This window comes from Capronia coronata (assembly GCF_000585585.1).
Source record: "Capronia coronata CBS 617.96 chromosome Unknown acBCG-supercont1.2, whole genome shotgun sequence".
NCBI classification, from domain to species: Eukaryota; Fungi; Ascomycota; class Eurotiomycetes; order Chaetothyriales; family Herpotrichiellaceae; genus Capronia; species Capronia coronata.
Window position 1 is genome coordinate 4,355,118 of NW_006912894.1, and position 27,750 is coordinate 4,382,867.

The 27,750-nt window shown below is 51.8% G+C and overlaps 13 protein-coding genes across 13 annotated transcripts; 6 read left to right on the forward strand and 7 right to left on the reverse strand.

The window, feature by feature from the left end:
* Positions 1–55: 55 nt before the first annotated feature.
* On the reverse strand, positions 56–718 carry A1O1_03256 (uncharacterized protein; the record flags this gene model as incomplete). The annotated part of the gene is made up of 1 exon (XM_007724162.1): positions 56–718. The coding sequence occupies one exon, from the start codon at positions 716–718 to the stop codon at positions 56–58; it is 663 nt and encodes a 220-aa protein (XP_007722352.1).
* A 620-nt stretch (positions 719–1,338) lies between these two features.
* A1O1_03257 (uncharacterized protein) lies at positions 1,339–1,877 on the forward strand (the record flags this gene model as incomplete). The annotated part of the gene is made up of 2 exons (XM_007724163.1): positions 1,339–1,645; positions 1,717–1,877. 2 exons carry the CDS (start codon positions 1,339–1,341, stop codon positions 1,875–1,877), a joined length of 468 nt encoding a protein of 155 aa, XP_007722353.1.
* A 478-nt stretch (positions 1,878–2,355) lies between these two features.
* On the reverse strand, positions 2,356–2,915 carry A1O1_03258 (uncharacterized protein; the record flags this gene model as incomplete). The annotated part of the gene is made up of 2 exons (XM_007724164.1): positions 2,356–2,807; positions 2,861–2,915. The coding sequence occupies 2 exons, from the start codon at positions 2,913–2,915 to the stop codon at positions 2,356–2,358; spliced, it is 507 nt and encodes a 168-aa protein (XP_007722354.1).
* A 1,378-nt stretch (positions 2,916–4,293) lies between these two features.
* A1O1_03259 (chitin synthase 2) lies at positions 4,294–7,003 on the forward strand (the record flags this gene model as incomplete). Its single annotated transcript, XM_007724165.1, has 2 exons — positions 4,294–6,933; positions 6,989–7,003. The coding sequence occupies 2 exons, from the start codon at positions 4,294–4,296 to the stop codon at positions 7,001–7,003; spliced, it is 2,655 nt and encodes an 884-aa protein (XP_007722355.1).
* A 1,308-nt stretch (positions 7,004–8,311) lies between these two features.
* On the forward strand, positions 8,312–9,780 carry A1O1_03260 (uncharacterized protein; the record flags this gene model as incomplete). Its single annotated transcript, XM_007724166.1, has 2 exons — positions 8,312–9,076; positions 9,127–9,780. The coding sequence occupies 2 exons, from the start codon at positions 8,312–8,314 to the stop codon at positions 9,778–9,780; spliced, it is 1,419 nt and encodes a 472-aa protein (XP_007722356.1).
* Positions 9,781–10,502: 722 nt separating this feature from the next.
* A1O1_03261 (bis(5'-nucleosidyl)-tetraphosphatase) lies at positions 10,503–11,052 on the reverse strand (the record flags this gene model as incomplete). The annotated part of the gene is made up of 3 exons (XM_007724167.1): positions 10,503–10,787; positions 10,859–10,921; positions 11,014–11,052. The coding sequence occupies 3 exons, from the start codon at positions 11,050–11,052 to the stop codon at positions 10,503–10,505; spliced, it is 387 nt and encodes a 128-aa protein (XP_007722357.1).
* A 640-nt stretch (positions 11,053–11,692) lies between these two features.
* On the reverse strand, positions 11,693–13,141 carry A1O1_03262 (uncharacterized protein; the record flags this gene model as incomplete). The annotated part of the gene is made up of 1 exon (XM_007724168.1): positions 11,693–13,141. One exon carries the CDS (start codon positions 13,139–13,141, stop codon positions 11,693–11,695), a length of 1,449 nt encoding a protein of 482 aa, XP_007722358.1.
* A 335-nt stretch (positions 13,142–13,476) lies between these two features.
* A1O1_03263 (uncharacterized protein) lies at positions 13,477–14,922 on the reverse strand (the record flags this gene model as incomplete). The annotated part of the gene is made up of 5 exons (XM_007724169.1): positions 13,477–13,551; positions 13,600–14,481; positions 14,530–14,559; positions 14,611–14,689; positions 14,738–14,922. The coding sequence occupies 5 exons, from the start codon at positions 14,920–14,922 to the stop codon at positions 13,477–13,479; spliced, it is 1,251 nt and encodes a 416-aa protein (XP_007722359.1).
* A 1,638-nt stretch (positions 14,923–16,560) lies between these two features.
* Positions 16,561–18,171, forward strand: A1O1_03264 (uncharacterized protein; the record flags this gene model as incomplete). The annotated part of the gene is made up of 1 exon (XM_007724170.1): positions 16,561–18,171. The coding sequence occupies one exon, from the start codon at positions 16,561–16,563 to the stop codon at positions 18,169–18,171; it is 1,611 nt and encodes a 536-aa protein (XP_007722360.1).
* Positions 18,172–18,633: 462 nt separating this feature from the next.
* A1O1_03265 (uncharacterized protein) lies at positions 18,634–19,880 on the forward strand (the record flags this gene model as incomplete). The annotated part of the gene is made up of 2 exons (XM_007724171.1): positions 18,634–18,667; positions 18,718–19,880. The coding sequence occupies 2 exons, from the start codon at positions 18,634–18,636 to the stop codon at positions 19,878–19,880; spliced, it is 1,197 nt and encodes a 398-aa protein (XP_007722361.1).
* Positions 19,881–20,163: 283 nt separating this feature from the next.
* On the reverse strand, positions 20,164–24,018 carry A1O1_03266 (uncharacterized protein; the record flags this gene model as incomplete). Its single annotated transcript, XM_007724172.1, has 1 exon — positions 20,164–24,018. One exon carries the CDS (start codon positions 24,016–24,018, stop codon positions 20,164–20,166), a length of 3,855 nt encoding a protein of 1,284 aa, XP_007722362.1.
* Positions 24,019–25,093: 1,075 nt separating this feature from the next.
* A1O1_03267 (uncharacterized protein) lies at positions 25,094–25,975 on the forward strand (the record flags this gene model as incomplete). The annotated part of the gene is made up of 1 exon (XM_007724173.1): positions 25,094–25,975. The coding sequence occupies one exon, from the start codon at positions 25,094–25,096 to the stop codon at positions 25,973–25,975; it is 882 nt and encodes a 293-aa protein (XP_007722363.1).
* A 794-nt stretch (positions 25,976–26,769) lies between these two features.
* A1O1_03268 (uncharacterized protein) lies at positions 26,770–27,589 on the reverse strand (the record flags this gene model as incomplete). The annotated part of the gene is made up of 4 exons (XM_007724174.1): positions 26,770–26,943; positions 26,995–27,321; positions 27,370–27,431; positions 27,487–27,589. The coding sequence occupies 4 exons, from the start codon at positions 27,587–27,589 to the stop codon at positions 26,770–26,772; spliced, it is 666 nt and encodes a 221-aa protein (XP_007722364.1).
* Positions 27,590–27,750: the final 161 nt, after the last annotated feature.

The window sequence follows — 27,750 nt, forward strand, 5'->3', positions numbered from 1 at the left end:
GCAGTCACATAACCCAATAGACTGCTGTAATCGCTACACCGGAAATGTATACCAATCACAAGTTCAAGGGCGTTGTGGCATTATACCAACTGTACGACATGCTCCGCGCGTTGGTTGGTGGCGGTGGGCGCTCGATCCCTCCTGTCGAATAGTAGTAGTTTTGGTAGCCAGTGCTGGATGAGTGCCGTGGGGCAGAAGGATTCGAGGCGGGCGATGTATGATAAACGACGACAGGCGGTGGAACAGCCTCCACAGGTCTGTGGCGAGGAGCCGATCGGTGCGAGGGCGACGGTGATCCTGATCTGTTGGCGTGCCCTGGTTTAGACGACCGTTGTGAGCGGTTCATTTTCGAAGGAGGAGATGTGCTTCGGCTTGAAGATTGAGTTGAATGCGATTTGCGATCACTGTCGTCGTCAGAGTCATCGTCTCTGTCGACGTACAACCCCGGTTGCGGCGCAGAGATGGTTCTGTTCTTGCCGCCAATCTTTGCCTGGGTTTTCGCGTGGGCCTGCCGCTGCAGTTTTTCCGGTGATGCAGACAGGTCGTAGGGGAACTGGGGTCTGCTGAATGAATCTTTCTTGCCTGATGGCAGCGGTTGGCAGCTGAAGTAGGCAAGTGGTCCTTTAAGAGCCTCCGCAGGATCGTAAGTCGTCACCTTCTTCTTTCGTGGGGCAGCCGCGACTTTGACCCAGCCTTGCGGCGTGAGAACTGTGGGCATTGAGTTATTTGGGGAAGGTGGAAGTCGAAGATATTCTTCTGGTGACTTCGAGTTGTACAGGCGAGAAAACAAAACAAAAACTCTATGATATTTGAGTTCAACTTATCTAGGTACGAAGCTGAGGCAGAGAATGAGGTCTAGAGCCCTCGAGGGCCGGCTGACATGAATGAGCGGCCTGCTCAGATTGTGGTCCCAGCCACGCCGGTCGTGGCCACCTAAATGATGAGGCTGGGGATTGTGTTCTGTACATCCTGCAGCTCATCCAGGATGCTGCTTGCCTACCATGAGACTCGAAATTGGTTCATCCAGGATATGCCAATGTGCCTCAGCTTAGCCGAAGACAGTTCACTGAGGTTGAAACTGAGTTGAGTGGTCTGTGGTTTCACTTTTGTTGTCAGTGCTTTTGCCAGCCTTGCGCATGTGGGTTCTATTACTGCGGAACACCTGGGGTCAAGCGCATGTACTGCGGAGTATTCATCAATGTCAGGCTGTACGGTGGAGCACGTGTTAGCAGGCATCTTCCCTTCACTCAACCTCCAGGTACAAGCTCCCGCCAATGGTCTACACAAACATCAATCAATCCGCGTGTTCTCTCTTCATCGTCGTCGGTGGTCATCGACATGTCTGACTCAGGAGGCGATCCACCGGTCAATTCTCACGCACCGTCGCCCCTAAATTATATCCTCTCTTTCCTCTTGGTTGGCATCTGCTGGGGGTTCACGACTCCTTTCATCCGCAAAGCTGCCGTGAACTACACCGCGCCCTCACATCCCTCAATCACCAATCCCAATAGGTCCTGGATTTCTAGACTGATCGCAAAAGCGTTCTACACGGTCATAGGCCTCCTCAAACGGCCCGATTATGCCGTTCCGCTTATTATGAACCTTACTGGAAGCATTTGGTTTTTCCTGTTAGTCGGACAAGCTGGTATGTACCTCTCTGTCATCGGACGCCTTGAATCGAGGCCCTTACCTCTCTCTACTAACATGCTTCTCCAGAGCTGTCTCTCACAGTCCCCATCACCAACTCATTAGCTTTCCTCTTCACCGTGCTTGGCGAGTGGTACGCTGAGGGCAAGCTCATCTCGAGGAATACGTGGGTGGGCATGACGTTTGTCTGCGTTGGCATAGGACTTTGCGTTTGGTCTAAAACAGGATGACCATTGGCGGCTTCGAATGCTGCAGTCGGGTCTGAAGTGTTTGATGAAACCCAGCGATTCCGCCGAAGCGATAGTTCCGTCATCCTCTCATATAACCCATTATCAGAAGCTCTTTGTGCAACTTGCCATGGCACAGCTAGATTCACAAAGCTTGTGTTTGACCATTTGCGAGTCTATCAAGGAGAAGCACTTCGTCAATCTATTTTTCTCTTAGATTCATTCTCCGACCAGCTTTCAACAAAGGAGGATTCTTCCTTTTCAGGCTGGAGGATCCTAGACCTCTTCTCACTTACTATCCTTTATGGTTCTCGATTCAACTTCTCTGCACGTATATCATAACGTCAAGCTCCCGTTCGGAGAAAGGAATTCACGCCACAGCAGGCCCCAAAAGCAGACCAGTCACACTCTATGCTCGACCGAACGCCTCGCTTCCCGAACCGGTAGCTCCCGTACCAGACCGGACTTTGATGTATTTTGCTCAAGTCGATTTTCCTGAAGCGATGTGGTCAAGGAAGTTCTTGGAGAACCTGGTGACTTGCTCGTAGACAACCTCGAATCCATTATCGGCACCGTAATAGGGATCAACAACCTCTTCGGCCTTCCCCTTCCCACTAAATTCGCCAAAAAGCATCACCTGGGCTTTCGGCTTCTGTCCTTTGCTTTCCACCCGGCGCCGGAGCCGCTGCAAGTCTCTCAAATTGTATGCATCCATGGCCAGGATGTAGTCGAATGTAAGGAAATCTTGAGTGTCTACTTGTCGGGCTCCGTGTTCATAATCTGTAATGCCATGCTTGCGGAGTGTAGCCATTGTCCGATAATCAGGGGGATCGAGGATATGATAGGCACCGGTGCCAGCAGAATCGATCTCATGGATGCGTGGATGCCCTTTGGCCAGGGACCGGAAGACGCCTTCCGCCATAGTTGAGCGACCTTGACATGGTCAGCTGATTTACAAGCACTTAAACGGAGATGTATCAGCATACAGATGTTGCCTAGGCAGACGAAAAGGACCGAGACCTTGTCTGATGCATTGGACATGGCTGATGGGTGGTGGGCGCAGCTGCGCAACAAGATTGCGTAGCCCGCCTGGCTGCTGACGTCCGCTTTGGAAATATGACGGCGAGGATGAACAGCCACTGGCGTCTGATCAGCTGTAAGATCGCGCGCGGCCTAAGACTCGGATCTGAGCGGAGATGTATATCGACCTTGCGGGCTGGATTTCAACACATTTGCTTTCGGCACATTTTGGAGATCTCGATAAGAACAGGGCCGTACTAGTATTCCAGTGGAGCCCGATGAGCGCTGGGATTATTGCTATTTGAAGGCCGGTGGAGTCTGGGGAACACCTTATGAAACACACTGTGCACCGCCACATCAAAGCCCTGACAAGGTGTTGGAGAGAATATGAAGATGCGGCATCGGGCCACACGAAGAACAACTCGAGAACAATTCGAGCGAGGAGACCTCATCCATCTCCAGCCAGCCAGCTCTGTAAGTGCTGCAATATATAAGCAGCAAAATCATAAGCAATGCAAGATCGTAAATAGAAACATTAGATACCAGGCATCTTACCTCATGCCGTGTGAACGCAATGGCGCAGCGCAGGGATGTTTAATGGCTTGCATGCAGCAGTGTGCGGGAGTCGTTCTACTAACGCGCCGGGTGCAAACGTGTTACTGCGGCGATGCACTTGGCCGTCTCCAGGGACCAGCGGGGCGACCTGACTGGACGCTCAGTAATAAGACGCATCCAGTGGGCTAAGGAGGCTAAGGAGGCTTAGAAGGCTGCCGCTGCGCTCCCCTGCGCGGCGTCGCTGTACTTTCTAAGCTGGATCCCTTCAAACTGCCACCTGTAAACCAGGGGCTGAATCAGTCTTCTCAGTGATCCTCTCCGTTCGCTTCTTGAAGTCAACGACATTGTCGACCAAGGACTTGGTACCCTCTTTCACCCTCTCATGACCCATTGAACGCGGCTGGCCTCCCGAGCATCGACAGAAATCGCATTGCGCTGTCGCCCAACTCGGCAGCAAGTAAACAACTTACTCCACGCAGTCGAGATCACCCATATTCTCACACACACCAAGTTGCCGATTCAAGGAATCGTCTGTTCGCCGTCCCGGATCATACAGTCCAGTGGCTCGGGTCCCCTTGCTCAAACATACCCTACCTCTGCATTCCTGGGTGTCGAGAACAGACCACTCTTTTGTGACCAGCTCGACTGAGTCTTACCGCCGTCTGGCCCACCATGGCCTACAATCGACTGGGTACATCGGCCATCCAAATACTCAATCTGCCTCCATTTCGTGTACTGACAATTTTGCGCAGGCAGCCCTCAACGGGACGGTCCCTATTCTCCTAGCGCTCACCCTCAGTACGATTCCAGATCACCCTCGCCAGGTCGGCCCTTGCAACCCTATATGCAACCGGACGAAGCCTACGCGCGACAACCTCTCCACCTACCGATGCCCACGGCTTCCGACGACCGTCTAGCAATGCAGCCAACATATTCGGTGGAAAATGTAAACAACTCCCAAGCGTACGGTCAACAGTATGAGCAGCAACTGCCTGCTGGCGGGGATGTGGGATACGGCAGAAGCGATTACATTGTTTCCCCAGAGGAACATCACGACGCCTATTACAACCAGCCGTACTCTCCACATCCACAAGCGGACTACGCCTTGGAACCCTATCCTACAAATCCCGACAGCTATCGACCCGAGAGTGACAACGTGCCAATCCTTCACCCGGATTCGGCCTATGGTCCAGATCCGCACACTCTGCCAGGGGTGGACTACGAAGACTACGGTGACGAGACCCCACAATATACACCACCTCCAGGGCCGATCAGGAGATGGAAGACGGTCAAGGAGGTACAACTGTTCAACGGAAATCTAGTGCTTGACTGCCCCGTGCCGCCAAAGCTTCTGGCCAACGTTCCCCACGCGCAACCTCCGGAGAGAGATGAGTTCACACATATGAGATATTCGGCAGCAACGTGTGACCCGTCCGAATTCTACGATGAGAGATTCACACTGCGGCAGCGACTGTTTGCAAAGCCCAGACAGACCGAGTTGTTTATTGTCGTGACAATGTACAATGAGGACGAGTTCTTGTTTGCCCGCACAATGATCGGCGTCTTCAAAAACATCGAGTTTATGTGTAACCGTAATTCCAGCAAGACATGGGGAAAAGAGGCATGGAAGAAAATCGTCGTTTGTATCGTCAGCGACGGCCGCGCCAAAATCAATCCGCGAACCAGAGCCGTTCTGGCTGGTCTGGGCGTCTATCAAGATGGGATCGCCAAACAGCAAGTGAATGGCAAGGATGTTACGGCTCATATTTACGAGTATACAACTCAGGTTGGTCTGGAACTCAAGGGCACTCAGGTGTCTCTGAAGCCTAGGTCTGCCACGCCTGTGCAACTGCTCTTCTGTCTGAAGGAAAAGAATCAGAAGAAGATCAATTCCCATCGCTGGTTCTTTCAAGCATTTGGTCGAGTGTTGGATCCCAACATATGCGTCCTGATCGATGCGGGCACCAAACCTGGGAGGGACTCCATCTATCAGCTGTGGAAGGCTTTTGACCTGGAACCCATGTGTGGTGGAGCTTGTGGTGAAATCAAGGTCATGTTGGATCACGGCAAGAAACTGTACAACCCCCTTGTGGCGACTCAAAACTTCGAATACAAGATGTCCAATATCCTGGATAAGCCACTCGAATCGGCCTTTGGCTTCATTTCGGTGTTGCCTGGTGCGTTCTCCGCATATCGCTACGTCGCTTTGCAAAACGACAAGAATGGCGAGGGTCCTCTGGAAAAGTACTTCAAAGGGGAAACCATGCACGCTGATGCAGGCGTCTTTACCGCCAACATGTATCTCGCCGAAGACCGGATTCTCTGTTTCGAGCTGGTCAGCAAACGGAATTGCCGCTGGATTCTGCAGTACGTCAAATCGGCCACTGGGGAGACTGACGTCCCTGACAAGATCCCGGAATTCGTGCTGCAAAGACGACGCTGGCTGAATGGTTCATTCTTTGCGGCCGTCTACGCCGTTGCCCATGTATACCAACTCGGGCGAAGTGATCATAGTTTTTTCCGCAAGCTCATGTTTCTGGTCGAGTTCAGCTACCAGACCATCAATATGCTCTTTGCTTGGTTTGCCATCGGCAATTTCTTCCTGGTTTTCAGACTCTTGACATCCTCGCTGGGGACGAAAGAGACGCTGGGCACGGTAGGCACAGTGTTGGGGGTTGTCTTCGAATTCGTCTACCTCGCGACGCTCCTGTATTGCTTCATCCTCTCCATGGGCAATCGGCCTCAGGGAAATCCCAAATCATACTTGATGATGGTGATTTTCTGGTCGGTGCTCATGGTCTGGTTGACCTTTGCCTCTGTTTTCTTGACCGTCAAATCGATCCAGGCCGAGATCAACGAAAAGGACTTCAGCTTCTCGACCATTTTCAACAACAGCACCTTTTTCGGCCTCATTGTCTCCCTCGCAAGCACATATGTTCTCTGGTTCGTGGCGAGCTTCTTGTTCTTCGATCCATGGCATATGTTCACTTGCTTCCTCCAATACATAGTCCTCACGCCGACTTACATCAACGTGCTGAATATCTATGCATTCTGCAACACGCACGATATCACCTGGGGTACAAAAGGAGATGACAAGGCCGAGAAGCTCCCCAGTGCCAATGTCAAACCTGGTGGAAAGGTGGATGTGCTGATACCTCAGGACGACGGGGATCTGAATGCTCAATACGATGCTGAGCTGACCAAGTTTGCCACGAAACCGGCCAAAGAAGTTAAAATAGTCAACCCAGCTGAGAGGCAGGAGGACTATTACAAGTCATTTCGAAGCAATGTTGTCACAGCATGGATGATTACAAATTTCATCTTGGTTGCTGCAGTCTTGAACATTGCAGGATTTGATAAGATCAACGTCCATGACACCGAGCAGCAGAACTCGACAATCTACTTGGCTGTTATTCTATGGTCAGTGGCCGGTTTATCTCTCTTCAGATTCATCGGCGCGGTTTGGTTCTTGATCGTGAGGCTGGTAAGTTTGTGGACGCTTCCAGCTATTTGTGGTGTGCAGTGCTGATTTGACTTAGTTCCGTGGTGTTTGAAGGTGACAAGAGTTGCACGCGATTATGAGTTATGCAATACGCTTCGAGGAATGGAAACGGCCTACGGGCAGGAGTTTTGCATATCCACCTGTTTCTCTGGTTCCTGCTGTGGCAAAGAGTCTCCATGATGCGATACCCCTCGAACCTGCAACGGACGGATTGGAAGGGGGATTCATGCATCAGGCGCAGACTCTAGTATGATCTTGGGAAAAGTGAGGATGCCTTTGTACATGAACCGCATGCCGAATCTATCGAGAACCGATGTCACAATATAGCATCACGACGTCACTAACCACGCCAGGGGTGAAGTGCTACCAGTACGGAACCCCTTATTGCACAGCCTTGTCTTGATTTTTCCTAGTACAACCATGCTCGTCTTTACAGTCACGTTGAGTTGTGTTTATCAAGCACACGGTGCCGAGACGAGCATGGACGGAATGTTGAGGCAGTGGAGGTCAACTGCGGTTTGGTGTGCTGTATCATCGTCTACTCGCGAGACTTGCTGGTGCAGCAAGGGACCCGGAAGTCAGACCCAGGATATTTTCATCATTCCAATTGAGAAACCTGGTAGTGGTGATTGCCCAATATCAATCATTGGTTCGAAGCTAGTATGACACGGCATAGTCGAAATGCCTCTGCCACCGGAGGATGGCTCATAAGAAAGGCCGCAATTGTGTAATGATCTGGACAATGACGATGACATTATTAGGCTCCCTTGTACCCTTGTACCCCTTGTACTCGGCTTTGACCCTCTCCGAGCATCTTACAAGCTGACTCCAAGTCCAAGTTGTTTGCGTTGCTGAGTCAAATCTACGGCTCCTTCGGCTCCGCAGCGACTTGATTTCGTACCCTTGAATTTCACACCCACTGCAAAGCACCTGCACTAATAAAAGTACTCTGTAATACTTCAATCCACCAGGCGCCTCAGTCCCTTTGCCCGTCCTATACATGCGACGCTATACCTGCCAGCGTCTCTCTGCTCGACCAGTCTTCACCTCTAGGACACAGGGAGTGCACAGAGCTGAATCTCCGCAGTGTCCCCAGCTTCATCCCAGCTCGCGTTTCTCCTCTCGGCCCCAGTCTTCGCGACTGAGGCAAATTCGACGCAGTCCTCTACCGCGCCTGCGCTCTCTTGAAGCATCATCTTCACCATATATCTTGCTATTCGCAGCTGTATGTGGCGGCGCCATCGTCATTGAGTATTACACGCGCAAGCAAGCCCCGCTGCCAGAGGCTTCTGACTCTCTCTGGGGCCATCGCACTCTCGACCGACCTCGCGACCCTACCCGTGATCCTTTCTACACCGATATGCCTATCCCCCCGGGCCATTTGGGCAATTTGACGCCTGAACAAGAGGTGAAATTACGCGAATTGTGGGCAGCCACGTTCAATGTCTTTGGAGTGAAAGACCCCCACGACACGAGCGGCACCGAAACACCACAGACCGAAGACGCACAGTCGGTATCTGAGGTGGACTCTAAAGATAAGAAGAAGGGCAAGAAGCGGTTTGGGGTATTCAAAAGACACGACAAGGACTCGAGCAATGGCACTGTCACGCCCACGAAGGATCCTAGTCAGCATGCGGATGCCGACGACAAGTATGGCCAAGTGAAGGACTTCCATCAAATACTCGCAACGCAGGACCCCGAATCTCTGCGCGCGGCCTTTTGGAGCATGGTCAAAGCAGATCACCCGGACAGTCTGCTGTTACGTTTCCTCAGAGCGCGCAAATGGGACGTTGACAAGGCATTGGTAATGTTAGTCTCCACAATGAAATGGCGGAGTCACGAGCAACATGTCGACGATGATATCATCTATCGGGGAGAGGGAGGCGCTCTGGAAGACAGCAAATCCAACGACCCTGCGGTTAGAAAAGAGGGCGAAGATTTCCTCACACAGTTGCGGCTAGGGAAAAGCTTTCTGCACGGCACTGACAAAGAAGGGCGACCGCTGTGCCATGTCCGGGTAAGACTACATCGCGGAGGAGAACAGAGTGAACGAAGTCTAGAACGGTATACTGTTTACGTGATTGAAACGGCGAGATTGACATTAAAACCTCCCGTGGAGACAGCTGTGAGTGCCACCAACCATGGCAAGACGATCCTGGCTAATGCGTGTCTCAGTGTATCATATTCGACATGACCAATTTCACCATGGCCAACATGGATTACAGCCCAGTCAAGTTTATGATCAAGGTGTTCGAGGCCAACTATCCAGAGTCACTGGGAGCGGTACTCGTCCACAAAGCGCCTTGGATCTTTCAAGGGATATGGAAAATCATTCGCGGTTGGCTCGACCCTGTAGTGGCTGGAAAGGTCCATTTCACGTCCAATGTGGATGACCTGGAGAAGTTCATTGATAGGTCACACATCGTCAAAGAATTGGATGGCAATGACGACTGGGAATATACCTATGTCGAACCACGTGCAGGCGAAAATGATCCCATGAAAGATCACGAAGCACGAACCGCCCTCGAAGCACAAAGACACGTCGACGTTCGCCATTATCAGCACAAGACATTTGAATGGATCGCCAAAGGTACCGGGCCTGAAGCCGATCAGATCAAGGCGGCAAGGAATGCCCTCGCAGGAAAGCTGTACGACAATTACTGGAAGTTGGACAAGCACATTCGGGCCCGGACGTTCTATGATCGGATAGGAATGATCTCGCCAGATGGACAGGTCAACTTCTATCCACCTCCGCCGGGTAAGGGAGGAAATGCCAGTCTTCCACCGTCCGATATACCCGACGATGCGAGTGCGGATGACGTGGACTGAGAACGGAGCCGCTTAAGCTAGACTTGGGATGGTTGTTACGACCTTGATACTACGAAAAGCAATGTTGACGAAGGGGATGTCAGTCAGGCCGATGTACTTGGTCTGTTGAGCACAGCTTTACTACTTGTGAAGTTGCTATTCGCTTTTTTGTAGCGTGGGTGTTTCGAATACTGACCGGGCTAGAGCCCAGTGTGCATGCTCTGCATCGTGCTAGCGAAGGGAAAAATGCATGTGAACAGTTGATACACTGTGCTTATGTCATTTTTATCATTCGAAAATCCACATACAGCTCCCTTTGGAGGATGAATTATAAAGTGCACGTGGTCAGAGGTTCGTCACAAGACTTGGTCAGTCGCGACGACACAAGCAGAGAGATTGAAGCACGACACTGGGTCGATCACATAGTCCAATGCCGTAGACTGCGGCGAACTTTTCGGCTGTAAACTGCACGTGAAAGTTGTCGGCGCAGCATATCTTGATCCTGGCTCTGTCCTTGTCGATGTAGAGAACCATTCAGACCTACACGGGCGAGCGCACTTTCGTGACAATCTGCATATCCGAGACGATCGATGCCGCATAGCGAGCGAAAGCATACAACTGGGCGAAACCTCATGAGACGGGTTCACGGGGTCTGCATCCGGCCTCGGATCATTGAAAGTATGTAATTTTCCCGCCTCTATCCTTTCCTTGGGCACAGGAAGGTGTGTCAACACAACAACCACCTACATCTTCGCCTTCAGGTCGGCGTGCAGCTTTTTCAGTGCCTCCATGTCGGTTGGGCCCGCCGGCCACCCGATCTCGAGACCCTCGGTCTCGTTTGGTTTGGGGATCATGTGGAAATGGACGTGGCCGACCTCTTGATGCGCGAGTCGTCCGTTGTTCTGAAGGACATTGTAGTTCTCGGCTCCACTGGCCGTCGCTAGTTTCTTGACAACCGGTAGGATCTCGGCCAGTACATCGTCGGGGATGTCGACGAGCTTCTCGCCGTGGTGCTTAGGGATGACAAGCTGGTACGGAAGCAGTGTTGTCAGCCGAACAGGTTGCCAGTCTGGTGAAGGCTGAAGGCGGTCAAGCTTACCGCGTGGCCTTTGCTCAAAGGCTGGATGTCGAGGAAGGCTAGGATCTTGTCGGACTCGAATAGCTTGAAACAGGGTATATCTCCTACCGGTGTCACAGTGTCAGTTCTTGAGCAGCGCGGAACAGAGCAGAAGGGGAAGACAAGAGATGTCGGACGAGACCTTTCACAATTTTGCAGAAGATACAGGCCGCCATCGTGGTTGTTGTTCTTCCTGCTGTCTTTGTACTGAGTAGTAACCACGAATCTGGACCAGAGTTCGATGCTTTCCTAAGCCCGCGTCCGAGATGCGGGGGAGAGAGGATTCGTTGTCGGGGTCAATCAGTCACGTGAGTGATCGGAAAATGAAGGTATATAAGTTTATTGTTGCAGAAAATCGAGTTGGAGTGGGTGGAGCTATTGCAGAATCCATTTCTTGCCTTTTACCAGAGATGGCCGTGGCTACCCCCAAATCACTCCATTTATCAATCTTTGGACATATTACAGCTGCTCGCCAGAGCACTTGCTTTTTTGGCCTTTGGCGTGGACAAATTGTTGACAAAGTCATGGGTTCGATTCAAGGGGTTGTTCAAGGTTGTCGACTTTTTTGTGCTTTGGGCCAGACGATGTAGTGAGGAAAGTGAATCACGTGTTGCATGAATTATAGCGAACTGTGAGAACCAATCGCCTGTTGGGATTTTATTTGCTGAGAACCTCGCGACGTCCTTGCATCACCCTCAAGCACAACTTGAATCACTCCATAGATCACGAACTTAGTCTTCATCACAGCTGAAGACACTCAACGTTGATGTCGTCGAGAAGCGATCATGGCCCCACCACCTCATACTGTTCTGAGTGTCACAGGCTCTGGTCCCAAGGCTCCCAAGACTGATGGTCCCGAAACACCATACATTTGATTTGGCCAGGTGGATCATCTTGCCATGTAATGTGGCTGTCTGGAGGGTCCCCTTTCTCTGCCCATGCCGACACTGTACCATGCATCTCTTTCGCTTTGGCTGACGCGTTGACGCTGTATCCAACGTTGACGCTTGGAAGTATCGCGATCCTGCCGTGGCCGGCTTTCCAAAGATCCTTGGCTAGGTGCACTGGTTCTCCAAGGTAACACTCGCCTTCATTGTTCGACCTGAAGGTGATTTTGCCTTCCAGAAATGGCTCTGCAATGAATGTAACTGCGCCATTCCAACATGAGAATACCTGTACTGGGCTTCCAGATGCGTATCGTCTCCGACTATCCTCATGGTTCCAGAACAGGTTGTGGGCAAACTCCCAAGACCCACTCTGAGGAATCTCGAAGAATGAATCGCCGTTCAACTGCCTGCCAATCCAGACATCGTAGAAGGGGTTGCCGTTATCGTTCCAATCCATACCACAGGTCATGTCTGCCTTGAGCAGCACACGTTGCTGAATCAGTTCCAAGATATCTTCTGCGCAGAGGGCAATGTCGTTCAGAATGATGACTGTGGTCGAAGGATCATACTGCCCCGGATTCTTCGTCAGAGGCCAAAGAGCTTGGTTGCGGAGCTGCGCCAGGGTCACAATGCGGTCCATCCCTTGCCCTTTCGGATCGAGTTCGTTGCAAGACAGATGATACCTCACACCAAGACTTCCCAATTCATGAGCCAAACTCTTCAAAACCTCGAATGTTCCGTCTGTTGATCTTCCTTCCACCACCGAAACGGCACAAAGTTCGGGACCTAGAAAACGGATAACTTCAACGATCGAGCCGAAAAGCTGTGTTATGATCTGGGTTGATTGATAAAGGTCCAGTGCGAAGAAGTATCGGGGTTTGTTTGTAGATGCCGGAACGTGATGAAGACCAGCATACCGGATTCTCTTCAGGGGACCACATTCCAACCGTGAAAGGCCTGTTTCCGTACTGGAGTTCATGATCGCGCGAAGGTATTTGCTTGTGTCTTCAACCATGTCTGGGCTGTCGCGCTTGTTGGGGCAATCGATCTCTGCTGTGGGTGAGGCGGTGACAGTGGTAACGGCCGGTGTTGGAACCAACGGATGGATGTTCGTCCCTGACGCTGGCTGCCATTTTGATGTGAATGGGATGAAGTCTCCAGGAGGCTCCGCTGTTGGTAATCGGCTAGGAAAGGAGGCCCTGGTATTCGTGGAAGATGGATTTGGGGCTTTCAGAGCGGGCGTATTGTCAACGGCCGCGGGCAAGCAGTTGTTCGATTTTGTGACTCTGGATTGATAGATCGACCGTTCCAAAACGAGAACCGAGCAAAGGACGACAAGGAGCAGGGCTTGACCCAACAATAATCCAACCCTCCTCATTGTGTGTGATCCCAGCAGAATGATGCGATGGACGGAGACAAAGGTGCCAGCAAAGCGTTGTTGTGACATGCGCGGGAGAGAATTGTCGGTGAGGTCAGGGTGAGTTACAACACCTCCTATACAAATTGCCTGCGCAGGCAGGACTAAAAGGAACAAACACCCTTTCTCTGACACGGACGGATTGTTGCTAGGAGCACAGATAGGGAGAGGTCTATGATGTTTCTACCTAATGCTTGCTACCATTGACTTGGGGATTCTGGATATCGATACTTCCGTGCTGACCTACACGATCACCCTCCGCAGCCATCATTCACCCCGTCACTGTAAAGCCGTGATCATGCTTGAGGACCATCAGGAGTAGGATCGGCACGTTGGACGACACCGAACTGCTTGTTTCCAGCATCAAAGACCTATCGGATGTTATCTTATGGATCGTCTGCCAGAAGGGAGGAACTCACAGCATAGACACCCTGGAGAAAGACGTCGCCGAAGATGTTGAAGTTCAAGTTGCCCTGAGATTGGATTCCTCCAAAGACCATGGTACTGTTGTACGCCGCAAAAGACAAGTGCTCCTTCTCAATCACAATCTGTTTGCTGCCGACGGCGAACGACACAGTGGGAAGGTTCTCGGCAGGAGTATCAGCAGGAAACACCCAACCCATCGCGTCTTCACTGTACTCTGCACCGTCAATGGCACCGTAGATCTGGTCGCAGATCTGATCCGTGACCAGCATCAAAGTGGTTCCGGTGTCTGCAATGGCCTGATTGTTTGGCAGCTCAATGGCTACGCCGTTGATCACCACAGAGGGTGAGCTAAACATCCAGAACCCTTCACTGTTGTCAATAGGGGTATACGAGATCGGTTGGCCAGACGACTGGACCACGCCTTCATCAATGCCGCCGAAGGTATAGAACGATTGGCCATGGTCTGGGTCATTCTTGTCCTTGTATGATCCCAAATAGCAGGTAAAGAGCTCTTGACTGGCAGGAATGTCTTGTTGGAGAATCATGTTTTCGAGAGGAGTGTGGACGGCCTTTGGGCGGACGGTGTTGATCTTGCCGAAAGCCAATCCGAAGAGACCGCGGGACTCAGTTTGATTCTGAAGCTGGCTCGAGATCCTGCTCGCAAGTTCCACAGCCTGGCCTTCAATGGTGATATTTCCGATCTTGACATTGTCGGTTCCCACTGTTCCCGAGGCTGCAGAGTTGTCTCCATAACGGATTTGCCACGTGCTTCCAGGCATGCCTTTGAAGGTGGATGAGTTGTCGGGGTCGAAGACAGCAGCTCCGGAGGCCATTGCAGCTTCGACGGTTTTGGAGGGAAGGTGAGTGGACCAAACCTAAGAGGGGTGAGTCCCTGCCCGCCAGATGAGGTTAGGATAACGTACCCATAAGTCAGCCGAACCAGAGTCAAGGTCCTGTATCGCTGATTAGCTGGATTGTAGAAAAGGGTGGCCGGCTTCACCCACGAGGTCAAGAGTCTGTGCCGGAGTTCCAAATTGAACAGGGCAGGTGTAGAAGGCATCATTTTGCTGGTCGTCCGTCGTGCTATATCGGATTAGTCAAGTAAGGCCGTTGGGTGAGTCTGCAACGTACACTTGTGCAGAAGAGCCATCAATTTGTCGTTTCATCAAGACGTGTTCATGGTTGCGATGGAATCGTCCGGCCTTGGTGGGACCGATGCCATATTTGTGAAAGAGGTAGACGAGAGACTTGGTGCCATCCGCCTTGTAATTGGCATTGCGGTGAACAGGGACACGAAGAATGTTGGACAGGCCCATGGTGGCAGTAACGAGAAGAAGATGCAACAGCAGGAGACTTGAACAAAAGAATGAAAATGTTAGAGACGGTTTGTTCCTGATGCTGACGGTGCTGAAGGTTGAGATGCAGTGGGAAGCAGAGAGAAGAGAAGAGGAGATGAAGAAGACGGTGTGGATGGAACGCAGGCTGCCAACTCGAGCGCAGTCAGGCAGGCACGCAGCAGAGAGAACGAGTGCTCGAGGAAGGCACTTACCTGAGAAGTCGCAAAGGCGCGTGCATATTGAAATTGCGGCCCCGATTCGGTTCCTCGTGATTGCCGTCGCTCAAGGAACTCGCAGCGTTGTGATCGAAGCTTGTATCTTCGGCGTTCGGGATCGATGATGATACTCGGCAAATCTGAAGGGAAGACGTGCCACCTGTGCAGTTATTATGTTCACTGGCAGTGGGCAAACGGCGAAGCTACGTTTCTTCATGTCATAAGTTTTATGTTCATGACACTCAGCCTTCACTGAGCTTCACCTCACCGTGGATACGCCATTTCCAGCACAAACCAAAGTGCGGCAAGTATCAGGAGCCTCCGTATCGGGCACCCGCCCTGCTTTCAATCAACTTCAAGTCAATCCAAGTGAAGGATTTTGATCTGGAACTCTTCCGTTTGGGCATGTATGACTCCCAGCGCCCAAGATGGCATCCCGTACACAGTTCTGGAGCACTTCCAAGACTCGCCGTCCATTCACAATCCATCTCAACCATGTTCACTGTCTTCATGTGGGCGCGCATTTCAGAATACCTGGATAGGGTCGGGACTGTCTGGGCAACTGTCCTGGGCTAATATCTCGAAGCACCGTTGGTCAGTAATGGCGAATGAAGCACTTACCGATTGAAAGCATTGTTGTGATCAACATGACGGATGCTTGGAAGGCCACTTTCCATCCTGATGCCCGCATGTTCCGCCAAAAGGATGACATGATGACATGGGGCATCATTCCGAGCTCCCAAGAGTCCTCCCAGTCGGTCACCCTGTGTCTCGAAAACCTGTCTCAGCGGATAGAAAGCTTCGGGACCCGGGAGGAGGGCTTTGGAGCGGAGCAAGAAACCGTTCGAGATAGTTTGCAAGAAAGAGATGGTCTGGGCGGATGCTGAACTCCCCAGCAGTGGGAATATCCATGTTCTTCAGTCTTCCCAGTCGCACCATGGCAGGATGCCGACTTGAACACCATGATCAGCGACTGTCATCGCCGAGGGGTCAGGAAACACATCGAAGTTCTTTGCGGACTGTGGCATAAGATGTTGATGCCATCAGGGTATTCACGAATCAACAATTAGGGATGATGCGACTGAAGGTCCCTTGTGGGTGCCCCCATGGTTCAGCAAGCTAGAATGTCGTATATCGGCCTGCATGAAGTGCTAGAAGAATCAAGTCAACAAGGAGTAGTCGAATGACGAGGCTGGATGATAGCGCCTCGCGGGTATTCTGTAGTGCGGAGTATGAAGTCCCTTAAATGGTGGTTGCGGAGATCCAGCTGCTGCCGATAAGATAAGATGACAAGAAAAATTAATGGCGTCCTGAGTCTCAACTCTCAAGTTCCGCGACAGTAAACGAATTCTCTGCCACGAAACAGACTCAAGTGTTCTTTTGAAAGAGTCGAACCCTCACCATGGCTGCTGAAGTCCAGCCTATCGCTCAGACGAAGCTCCCTGCTCGACCTTCCTCCTTAACGCCAGAGCAGACATACTGGAGATCCTTCAAGTCGCCGTTGAACATTCCCTCCCCAACGAACCACGCCATAACCCACATCTCCCACCCAGAATCAGCCTTACTGACCTCCTCAACCTCACGATCACCGGATTTCTTCGTGGTGACGACTGGCGCTCGTGTACAGCTTTACTCTGTGAAGACACGCAAACTACAGAAAACCATCACACGTTTCGACGATACCGCATACGGCGCGGAAGCACGATATGATGGACGTGTCCTTGCAGTCGGTGATGAGAGCGGCGCTATCCAAGTGTTCGATGTCAATTCAAGAGCCATTCTGAAAACATGGAAAGAGCAAAAACAGGCAGTGCGTTGTGTGAAGTGGAGTCCGAAGGAGAGTACATCTCTCCTAAGCTGCGGAGATGATAGAACAGTGAGACTCTGGGATCTACCGAGTGAAACCAGTGTCGAGACATTCCGTGGCCACTTGGATTATGTGCGCACTGGGTCTTTCATACCGGGACAAGCGAGCAATCTACTGGTATCGGGCAGTTATGATCAGACTGTCCGACTATGGGATCCACGGACTCCCGTAGGCGTAGTCATGACGTTCAAACATATTGCATCAGTCGAAGATGTTCTGTGCATGCCTTCAGGAACAGCCATCCTTGCTTCTGCCGACAATCAGATTGCCGTTCTGGATATTGTCGCCGGAAAGCCTCTTCACATGATCAAGAACCACCAGAAAACGGTCACGTCCTTGAGTTTGGCATCGAATGGGTCAAGAGTGGTCAGCGGTGCGTTGGATGGGCATATGAAAGTCTTCGAGACGTCAGGCTGGAATGTGGTGGCCGGTTCCAAGTATCCTGCGCCAATTCTGGCCCTGTCCATTATTGCTGCAGGTAGTCCCAGGGAAGACAAGCATGTCGTCGTAGGCATGGCTACAGGGCAGCTGAGTATCAGAACACGTTTGTCCGGCGAGCAGAAGGTCAAAGAACGGGAGAGACAAAAGCAAATGGAGGCCTTGATCGCGGGCAAGATTGAAGAATACGACAGGAAGCAGGCCAAGAAACGCCCCAGAGGCCTTGAAAACCGACTGAGAGGCCGGGATTACGCTGGCGAAGATGCCGACATAATCGTCGAGGGCAATGAGAGGCGGAAACCCAAAAAGTTGGCGACATGGGAAAAGGAATTGCACAAAGGCAGATACCGGGAAGCATTGGATGATGCCATCAAAAACATGGACAAGATGACAATGGTGACCCTCCTCAACACGCTCCGATACAGATCTGCCTTACGGGCCGCGCTCGAAGACCGAACCGAGTCGGAACTTCAGCCAATCATGAACTGGGCGTGGAGAAATATCACAAACTCGAGTTTTGTTCCACTATGTGTGGAATTGTCGATGAACATCACGGACCTTTACTCGAAGCATCTGGCAGAAAGTGAAAGCCTGGCTCGACAGGTCCAACGTCTTCGCGAAAGGGTTCAAGAGGAAGTAGGCCGAGCACACCAGGCGGGAATGACCAGAGGAATGCTGGAACTTTTGAATCCTGGAGTTGCAGGTTGAGAAAGAGCATCAACCTGCGACAAACTTGTCCTGTTCAGACCGACCAATCACGGAAAGCAAAAGAGGAGAGTGTTTGAGAGGATCAGTGACGGATGATTGCCGATACCTTCCGCTGACTCAGGGGATCGCCGGCGACTCTACCGGCCCCCACCCACACCTTGCCGCTTTCTGACGTTATCCGACGCACACGCGGCAACGTTATCGTTCAAGGGAAAATATCCGCGAATATGCAATTCCGTCAAATACCGAGTACAGAGGTAAAGGCTTTGTCTCCTGGACCAGCATCTCCACCGACAAGTCGCTGAATACCTGGATCATTCCTCCGAGCATTGTCAGGTACTAATTACATCATTGCTTTATATAAGCGGTGGAATCATCCAACTCGCACAATATCTTCTCAACATCTTTCCCGCTCTCCAAGTTTGCATTGGCAGTCATTGTATTGCTTGAGATCATTCCAAAATGGCACCCAAAGTTGTTCGATGGGGAATCTTGGGTATGTTCTACCTCTCCACGCCGTCAGTCACGGACACTAACTTCTTGCAGCGACGGGCGGTATCGCCCAAACTTTTACCAAAGACCTTCTTGTGGACCCCGCCACGCGAGGTGTTCATGAAATCAAGCACACCGTTGTTGCAGCGGCAAGCTCGTCGAGCGCCTCTCGAGCCCAGGAATTCTTGAAATCAGTCAACGCTCCTTCATCGGCTGTGGCTTACGGCTCCTACAAAGAACTCGTGCAGAACAAAGATGTCGATATTGTCTACGTTGCCACCCCTCACTCCCACCATTACCAAAATGTCATGCTCTGTCTCGACGCCGGGAAGAACGTGCTATGCGAGAAGGCCTTCACGGTGAATGCAGCCCAGGCGAAGAAGCTTATTGAAACGGCCCGCGAGAAGAACCTCTTCCTTATGGAGGCCGTCTGGACACGCTATTTCCCGATCTCGATCTACGTCCGGGATGCCATCACGTCCGGAAGACTTGGAACCGTGACCAGAGTCTACTCGGATAACTCCCTGGCTGCAGAGCCCGAAAAGGCGTGGCCGGGCGGTAAAAGCAGAATGGTCGCTCCTGATCTGGCCGGGGGTGCTCTTCTTGACATGGGCATCTACAGCCTGACCTGGGTGTTCCAGACACTCTATACCACACAGTCTCCTCAACACCGCAAACCTCCTCGTGTTGTTTCGACCATGCAGAGATACCCTGAGACTGGGGTGGATGAAATGACAACCATGCTTTTGACCTTCCCCCGGGACGCCGCCGCCGGCGGTGACATGCATGCTACAGCCACAACTAGTTTCCGCGTGGGAAATGACGTTGACGGGGCCGGCACCTGTGGGCCTGCCGTCCGCATTCAAGGCACACTTGGTGAAATGCAAGTCTGGCCTCCAATCTATCGACCTACTCGCACCAGGCTCATCCTCAAGGACGGCACAATCGAAGACAAGAACTGGCCTCAACCTGGCCCAGGCAAGGGGAGCGGATGGTACAATGGGTTTGGCGGCAGTGTCAATCAAGAGGGAGAAGGGCACGGCATGTTCTGGGAGGCAGATGAGGCTGCTCTGGCCTTGGTGGAAGGTAGAAAAGAAGGCAAGTTCGAAAGCTTGGATGAATCTTTGGTCATCATGGAGCTCATGGACGAGGTTCGAAGGCAGAACGGTCTCGTGTACCCGGAGAAGATCGAGACGACAGACAGAGTCGAGCTCTGAGGGCTGTCGAAAGTGGTCACGTCTAGCCATTGTCGCTCATGGGAGAAATGGACTCTTCTGATAGGATAGAATGATTACTTCGTATAGCGCTATCACGGTAAAAACTCGTCCACCAGCCCATCAAGGGAATCGCTACCTGAAGACTGGTACTTGTTTGTCTATTGTACAATAAAACATGGGTTAGGTCCGAAAGGTAAGCCGTGTCTTTTGTACGACACCCTCGCAACACGACCATATGGAACCTGCCTTCATCCAGCCGCCTGGACTCGCCTTAAGCCATGCATCAGCTCTTGTTGATCAAGTTCCGGAAATCGTCATTCGTCTTCTTTCCTTCGCCTTCTTTCTCCTCTGCAGCAGACCCTTTTCTTCCAGCCAAATGCAATACTGAAGACCGCTGCCCGAGATGTCCTCGACCCCGCGCATTAGGTTGCAATGGCCGTTTGATCGGACCATTGGCGGATGGAGCTGCCGGTCGGCTCGAAGCAGGGGGTTTCGCAAAGCCGTCGTGCTTCCGCTCCGGCTGTTGCAGGAACAGTTCCTTTTCCGTAGTGACTTTGATGTGCCGACCTGGCGAGATCTCGTAGCCATCAAGTTCAATCATAGCCCGCCCTGCGTCGGGAATGTTTTCGAATTCGATCAGAGCACCCTGATGGTTCGTTTTGAGTAGCACTTTGCGCACAGGACCAGTCTTCTCCGCAACAGCTTTGATTCTGCTATCATTCACCGTGTCGGGCACATTGCATATGGCGACCGTTCGCTGGCGTCTCTCCTCGATGGATGAAAGGTCGAGTGGTGGCTTCGACGGAGCTCTTGCATCGGAGGCTCCATCGGGCTGCGTCGAGGGTGACTTGGAACGCTTGTTGCTGCCTCTGTTGGCGCGAGAGCTGCCATCGGCATCTGCACGAACGGTGATTTTTCGCTGCATGAGATCTTGCCCATCCATGGCTAGGGCAGCTTCCGCCTCCTCTTGACGAGCGAAAGTCAAAAATGCGACCCCCTTATTCCGAGAGCTATTCTTCGGATCTTGTGGGAGACGAACATTCTCCAAATCCCCAAACTTCGAAAATACTTTCTGAACATCCTCAGTGGTGGCCTTGAACGGTAGCTGGCCGACGAAAATGGTTCTTCCATCGCTCTTCTTTTCGGCCCTCGGTTGTCGCGCAGCTGGATTCGAAATTTTGACGACAATGTTCAGCCCCTCAATCTCTCTACCATCTAATTCTGTGGCAGCTTGTGCCTCTCTCGGTAACTTGAACTCGACATAACAGAATCTGCGTCTCTTATTCCGCTGAAGAGACGGGAAGCGGATGTTGATAATCTCGCCATAAGGACGCAGCAGGTTGCGGATCCAAGTCTCGTCCACAGCAGCAGGATAATTGGTGATATACAGCGTCGAACCAGTGTTGAGCACCACGGAAATCAGTGAGCCCTCAAACTCTCTTCCGTCCCTGGAAAGCGCGTAGGTTGCGGCATCAGCGTCCTCAAACTCTACCACAGCACTGTTCTCGTCAGGAAGAAGTTTCAGGTTCTTCAAGATCCCACAGTTGCTGAAATATTGTCTGATTCGTGTCTCAGCCACGTTGGACGGAAGATTTTGGACAAGGATGCTCGCGTGCTCGCGGTCGCGCTTCAATTGTTCCTCTGCCGTTTCCTGCGACTCGACAGATTCTTTGGCCACATCGTCAGCCTTCTGCCGCTTTTGAGTGTCCTGGACTTCGGACTCGTCGTCTCGTTTGCGTTTTCCAATGTGGAGACCATTTGCGACTTCTTCTGTTCGCTGGTTCAAGTCGTCCTCTGCTTTCTGCGCTTGAGCTGCGATCTCATTCGCTTGAAGGGCTTCTGCATGTCTCTTTGCAGTGACATTCTTCTGAACTTTACGCACGACCGCAAGAGCGCTCTGCAGTTCCTCGGCATCCTCATAGTCCTCACAGTGGTTCAAAAGAACCTCCATGAGCGGTTCTGGATAGTCCAGATCCGGCTGTTGAAGACCCTGCTTCAATATTGCGGCGGCGAAAGGAGCCGAAGAAAGAGAAGCTGACCTATCCGCACCAGTGTGTTGGACGAAAGCCATGTGAACGGATTTTTGAAGTTCGAACTCGTAAAATCGTAGCCAGAATTTGTAATGCTTGCCGTAGTCATGCACCGCATCATCGAATTGTGCTCGAGCATTGTCTAGTCGTTGCTGAGATTTGAGATACTCCACGTATTTCCGTTGCAGCCTGAAAGAAGGATCGAAGTCCGGGCCCAATCCTAGCTTCGAGGCCAGGCTATGGACCGCTTCAATGGAGGATCTGATGCCCATTTCCGCCACATCAGCATCTTCTTCGACGGCATCGGGTCGTTTACTTTGGCGCAAGAGATACCCGCACCATGCATCGTACACAACCAAAGCCTCTTCAATACCTGCAGCGTCCAGCAGCCCAGTGCTCGTAGCTTTGTGTTTAATCTTCTCGGTCTCGTCAAAAGATTCTTCTGCAATTTCCGAAGTCAATAAATATTGCTTCCATAGCGAACCGGACCAGGGGCAATGCTTGGTTGCCCTCGCAAGGAGATCCAGCAAGTCGTTTATCAACTGCTCCAACATGTAGTCAATATGCTCTTCCCAGATTGCCAGCACGGAAGGAAACCGGAGCTCTGCCCGCTGGTAAAGGGCTTCAATCATGTCGAAATGAGGGTTCTGGACCGCATGTGTGCCGCGTCTCCCTTTTTGTTTTCCCGCTCGAGGCTTGTCTCTCTCCGCACGTTCCCACTCGATATAGCTGGAAAACGTTTGGTATTCCGCGGTTCGATCTCCTGTCTTTTGGGTCTCCTGCAACGCCGTCTCGAAAGCATCGCGGTCCTGCCACAGCTTTTTTGTACTGGCGGATTCTTTCAGCGTCGAAGCCATCGTGCTTTCATATTCATCGGCGGGTAGGTTGGCTGATACGAAGGTTGAGAAGGCCTGGAAAGTCTGCTGCCACTCCGCATGTGGAACGAGTAGGCGCTTTTGGTAAAGTTCGAGAACGGTAGCGGCATCAGTAGACGACAACTTCTCGCCCGTCTCACCGAAGCGTATAGTCATGTACTTGTCCCACACTTCATGACTACGGCTCATGTCGTGCTTAGTCCGTTCGATGCCTTCAGTCCAGGTATCGAGCACGAGCTTCCAGTCGAAAACTTCTCGGCCCACCAAGCGTTCGGTCTCGGCAGCCTCGCCTTCCGCTTCGAGAGGAGGGTCAAGCGCCCATTTGTGGCAGTGTAATACCCAGTCTCCATAAGTCACCCACAATCGTGGACTGCCGTATTCTTCGGTGACTGCACGGCGGCACTTGTCAACCACTGCCACCCGTTCCTCCGCAGTTTGAGCCAGAAGACTCTCGTCTTGCAGCCAATCAAGCCACTGTTCTTCACCAACAGCAAAGAGCTTGTCCAAATTTTCCCGGGCCTGCCTAAGTTCACCGATGAGATCGTAAGTTCGCGGGTCTCGACGTTCGTTCGGGTTCGTAGAAGGATAGATATGATCGACTAGCCCCTGGTGCAAAATTTTTATGATTTCGGTATGGGCTTCGTACAACGAAGGCGTCTCGTGGACCTGTGCCACCAACGTAGCTAACCTCTGTTGCGCCTCCAGGTGGAGTGAACTGTCGGTATAATCGGACCGCAGCACTTGCTTAGGGGTGTCAACCATTGCAATATCGAACGAGGCTCGAGGATTGGATGTCGCTCCTGCCGAGGTCACATGGGGGAAGATGCTAGAGGCGGATCGTTGACTGTCGGAGGAGTCACGATTCCGGAGGATTGGGGGTGTCGGTTTCGACGTAAGATGGGTTTGACCCGCTGTGCCGTCAGGCGAGGTATCCATACTCGCAGTGGACGAAGATCGTGGGAACTGCGTCGTCATCGTGCCCGTAGGTACAGGGCTGATGAGAGGTGACGAGTGTGCAGGCTGCTGGGAAGGACTCCTCACATGAGCCGGAATGCTCGAGGGTGGTTGTATGGCGCGGGATAAGGGAGAACTGATCGCGGGTTGCGATGCATTGCCCGATTGGGTACGTTGTGTATGTTTGAATGGTGACTGTGAGGAGGCAACCGACCCGGGTGTGGATGAATTCCCGCGTGGCGTCTCTGATGAGGGAGAAAGTAAGGAACTGATATCCATGGCTACGCGACTAACTTTCAGTGACTAGATCGCTCCAACTTCTTCAGACGTATGCTTCTTGTGAATTGATGTCCGGGCCATGTTCTCCTCCTAAGGTCGTCAGGAGTGCCTTCAGCATCTGCTGAAGCAATTCAAGGCCATAAAGAGGAAGTCCGCGGTCGAGTGTGTTAATGATCTTTCATCGATTGTTCTCCAAGGAAGGACAGAATGAGGCGTGAGAGTAACACGGCGCGGTTGGAAATGCACGGAAGATGGGACGGTCACGGAGCACTGGTTCATGCGAGTGTAGGCAGCCTAGAGTTGAATCGTGATCACGGATGGAGAGGTAACTGCGTGATTGTTTGTTTGCTTGCGCTCGCATGGAAGCAAATTCAAGGTTCGATGGAAATAATGGGGTCGCAGGCAGGCGAGGCAGGGTACTATAACTACTAACTCCTGTACTCCTAGTACTTTCTTAGGCCCGAGGGCTGCCAGTGTCGGTTGAGACCCACGCAGCCCTGTTATGCACCAAGTTCAAGGTGCAAGCACCTGTAGAGTGGAGTGCAAATGACTCGTGCCACAGGGTGCACAGTTAAGTACTACTGGTGTAGTTTATTTTAAAGCGGCGCGGCGCTCCCTTGCCAAGCATCTTCCATCTTCCCTCCGAGTCGTGCATTGGAGGCATTTCATCAAGAACAAACAGTAAGATTGCAACAAGAGCCAACGCCATTCGAAACCTCACGGGCAGGAGGTCAGTGTTCCACTCATCTGAACTGCCCACAAAGCAGGGTGTCTACATAGACACCATGAATCCACAACAAGCTGCTTTGCGGCGAGCTTGTGCAGGCAAGTGGAATTTCCTCTGAGCGAACTTTGTCCATAAACTGACCATAGTCAAGTCCGACAATGTCCGCTTTCCTCGTCGCCGCTGATTGACCTCTATTCCAGCTTCTCCGCTCTTCGCCTCCACGGCAGAAAATGCTTCCACTCCGGCGGAAGCCAGTCCGCGCCTAAACTCCTCGACGCAAAGGCCGGCAGCAGTTCTAGGACAAAACTCAAGCAAGGACCCAAGGCAGACGTCCCGGCTTCCACATCAATGACAACACGAGAGAGAATTGCGGCGGCATCGCAACGTGCGCAGCAAAGGCTTGAGGAACAGAGAAAGGAACAGGAACGGAACCTGGTCAATGGAGGACTTTCTTCTTCCAGTGCGTTTGGTGGTGACCTACGAACTTCAGGAGACGAGGATGAGCTGCCGGGTCTGTTTGCGGAACGAAACCCAGCACACATGGCGCAGGCTCTCAATCCTCGCCCGAGCGCTCGCGCACGATGGCAGCGACGAATGGTCATCCGACACATCAGGCACGGTGGCCGGCTCAACAAGGAAATGAAGATTGCTCGCACGGAGAGGAATCATCTTCTTCGGTCACATTTCTTCAAAACATCCATGAAAAAGCTTGCCCCTCTCGCACGTCAGATTGCAGGCAAACCCATCGATGAAGCAATTCTGCAGATGAGGTTTTCTAAAAAGAAGGTTGCACAAGAAGTCCGACAGCATTTAATTCAGGCCCGGAACGAAGCTATCGTGATGAAAGGGATGGGGTTGCATCCAGATTCGGCACCACAAGATGCGAAACCTAATCACGATCCAAGCGAGACAAGGCCTTTGCCCCATCAGACGCCCATGAAAACGTACAAAAAGGGGATCGCTCCGAACGAGACCGACATTTACGTTGCAGAAGCCTGGACCAATCGAGGCCCGTATGGTTCCGAGCCCGACTTCCGTGCCCGAGGCCGAATGTATGAGAAACGCCCACCACACACGGGTATCAGCGTGTTGTTGAAAGAGGAGAAGACAAGAACAAGGCAGGCCGCAGAGAAAGAAGCAAAAGCACTTAGAAAGCGGATGGGCAAGAAGATGTGGGTACATTTACCAGACCGAAAGATTACGACTCAGCGTCAACATTTGTTGTGGTAAAGTTATGTACAACAGAATTCAAGTTGTCGGTGGAGGATGATGTGACAGTTATTCAAGAAGCACGGGCGGCATTGTTGATCCCTGGGCTATACTAAACCTGGCTGTTCCAATGTTGTTGGCCGGTCATGTCTTCGCTTTTTGGCCGCTGGGAGTGGCCCGTTGTGGTAAATATTTCTCTTCTGAGTGAAATTGAACAAATGAGTGAGGAGACTCGCTCGGATCCGCATCGATTCCCCGGTTGGCGGAAGTACTACTATTTCGACGCCGCGTACTTTTCCCTAGCACGATCACAGGGGTACAGGATTATAGGAGGATCGGTTGCCAGAACCGAATCTGGAATATCATGATCACGTCCGGGTCTTTACACAAAAGCTCTTGGATAGATTATGGAATGTTTTGGACGATTTTCTATGGATTAGTATTGATGAACCCGGTCTCAGCCTCGTGACAATATATTGTTCTAGTCCCGATACTCGAGATCATCATTTGGCTTCGGTTCGCATAGAACTCCTGCCCTGCTGCAACCTGCGCCATTCCTATTCCTATGGGCGTGTCTTGATCAAGGGAGCAGATTTATAATTTGTGTCATATTTGATCTAAGCTGTTGCAGGATGTCGTATATCTCCCTGAATGCGACTATAAACCGCCCAAGAATGTGAACATGAGCGCTTTAAGTACGACTTCGACGCCTTGTCTTCATTCCGATTTTCATTGAAAACATCCCACCTAAGCAAACCAGAAAGATCTTGTGACAGTCTTTTCGGTCTATGCCGTAAACAATGGGTCCTCACTCATTAAGGACGGTCAGGAATCATCTCATATCCTCCTTCACTCGGAAGCACCACAGCAGCTAGAGTAATTGCAATGGCACATAAAGTCTGGAAGCTCCAAGAGAGCGTACACATGGTCCAGCTTTTGTCCAGATACCATCCCGAGGAGAATCGTTCGTCATTGTCATACAAGTATGCCTGTCAACACATTTAGCAAGTCATTTTTGTGAAAGTGGACGAGGGTCTCACCATCAGCGCCATCCCAAGAGCCTGTACAAATGCTGCTAACACAACCAAGATGGTGAGCACACCCCAGCCCTGTTCTCTTTTTTGCTTTCCACCAATCAGTAGCACCGCGAATGCAGCAATTGTCATGCCCTCCAGGACCACGCCGAAGGACATCAGAAAGCCCACAGACCTCCACATGCTGCAAAAATATCGGTCTTCGCCTCGACAATCATTGTAGCGTGGGAACTGCACGCAATGAAGAGATGTAGAAACAGTGTAGGAATTAGGCGGAGGGAAAACGTTCGTACTGGAGCATTTCCGATGGAGACCGTATGTCTGATGGATGTTCTGGTCCCTTGTCAGCCATCAGCCACTTTCATGATTGAGGACACGTACCTTGCCGCCGTCATATGCAATCCAGTTGGGGACAATGATGGACGCGATTGTCATCCCAGATGCTAGCAAGTGATTGTCAGAAATGGAATTGCTTGAACTTGGCTCACGAACGCGTACCGGCAAGAAACACAAGCAGAGCTCCAGAGAAAACTATACTCCTAGTGAGCATCCCGGTGTAGTTGCTTCCATGCCCGCTGGGGACAAGAGAAAAGTCCGGCATCCTCCCCTACAGCCCGCAGCGGGCGGCTTATTCCAACTCTTAACGGTGGAACGTTGGACAGAGTGTTGCCCTGCTATGCTCGGGGGCGCCCTGCTCTCGGAGCCCAGGCTCGACTTCGCGCCGCTTCGTACTCGACTCGTAGGGCTCAATCGCAGGAAGAA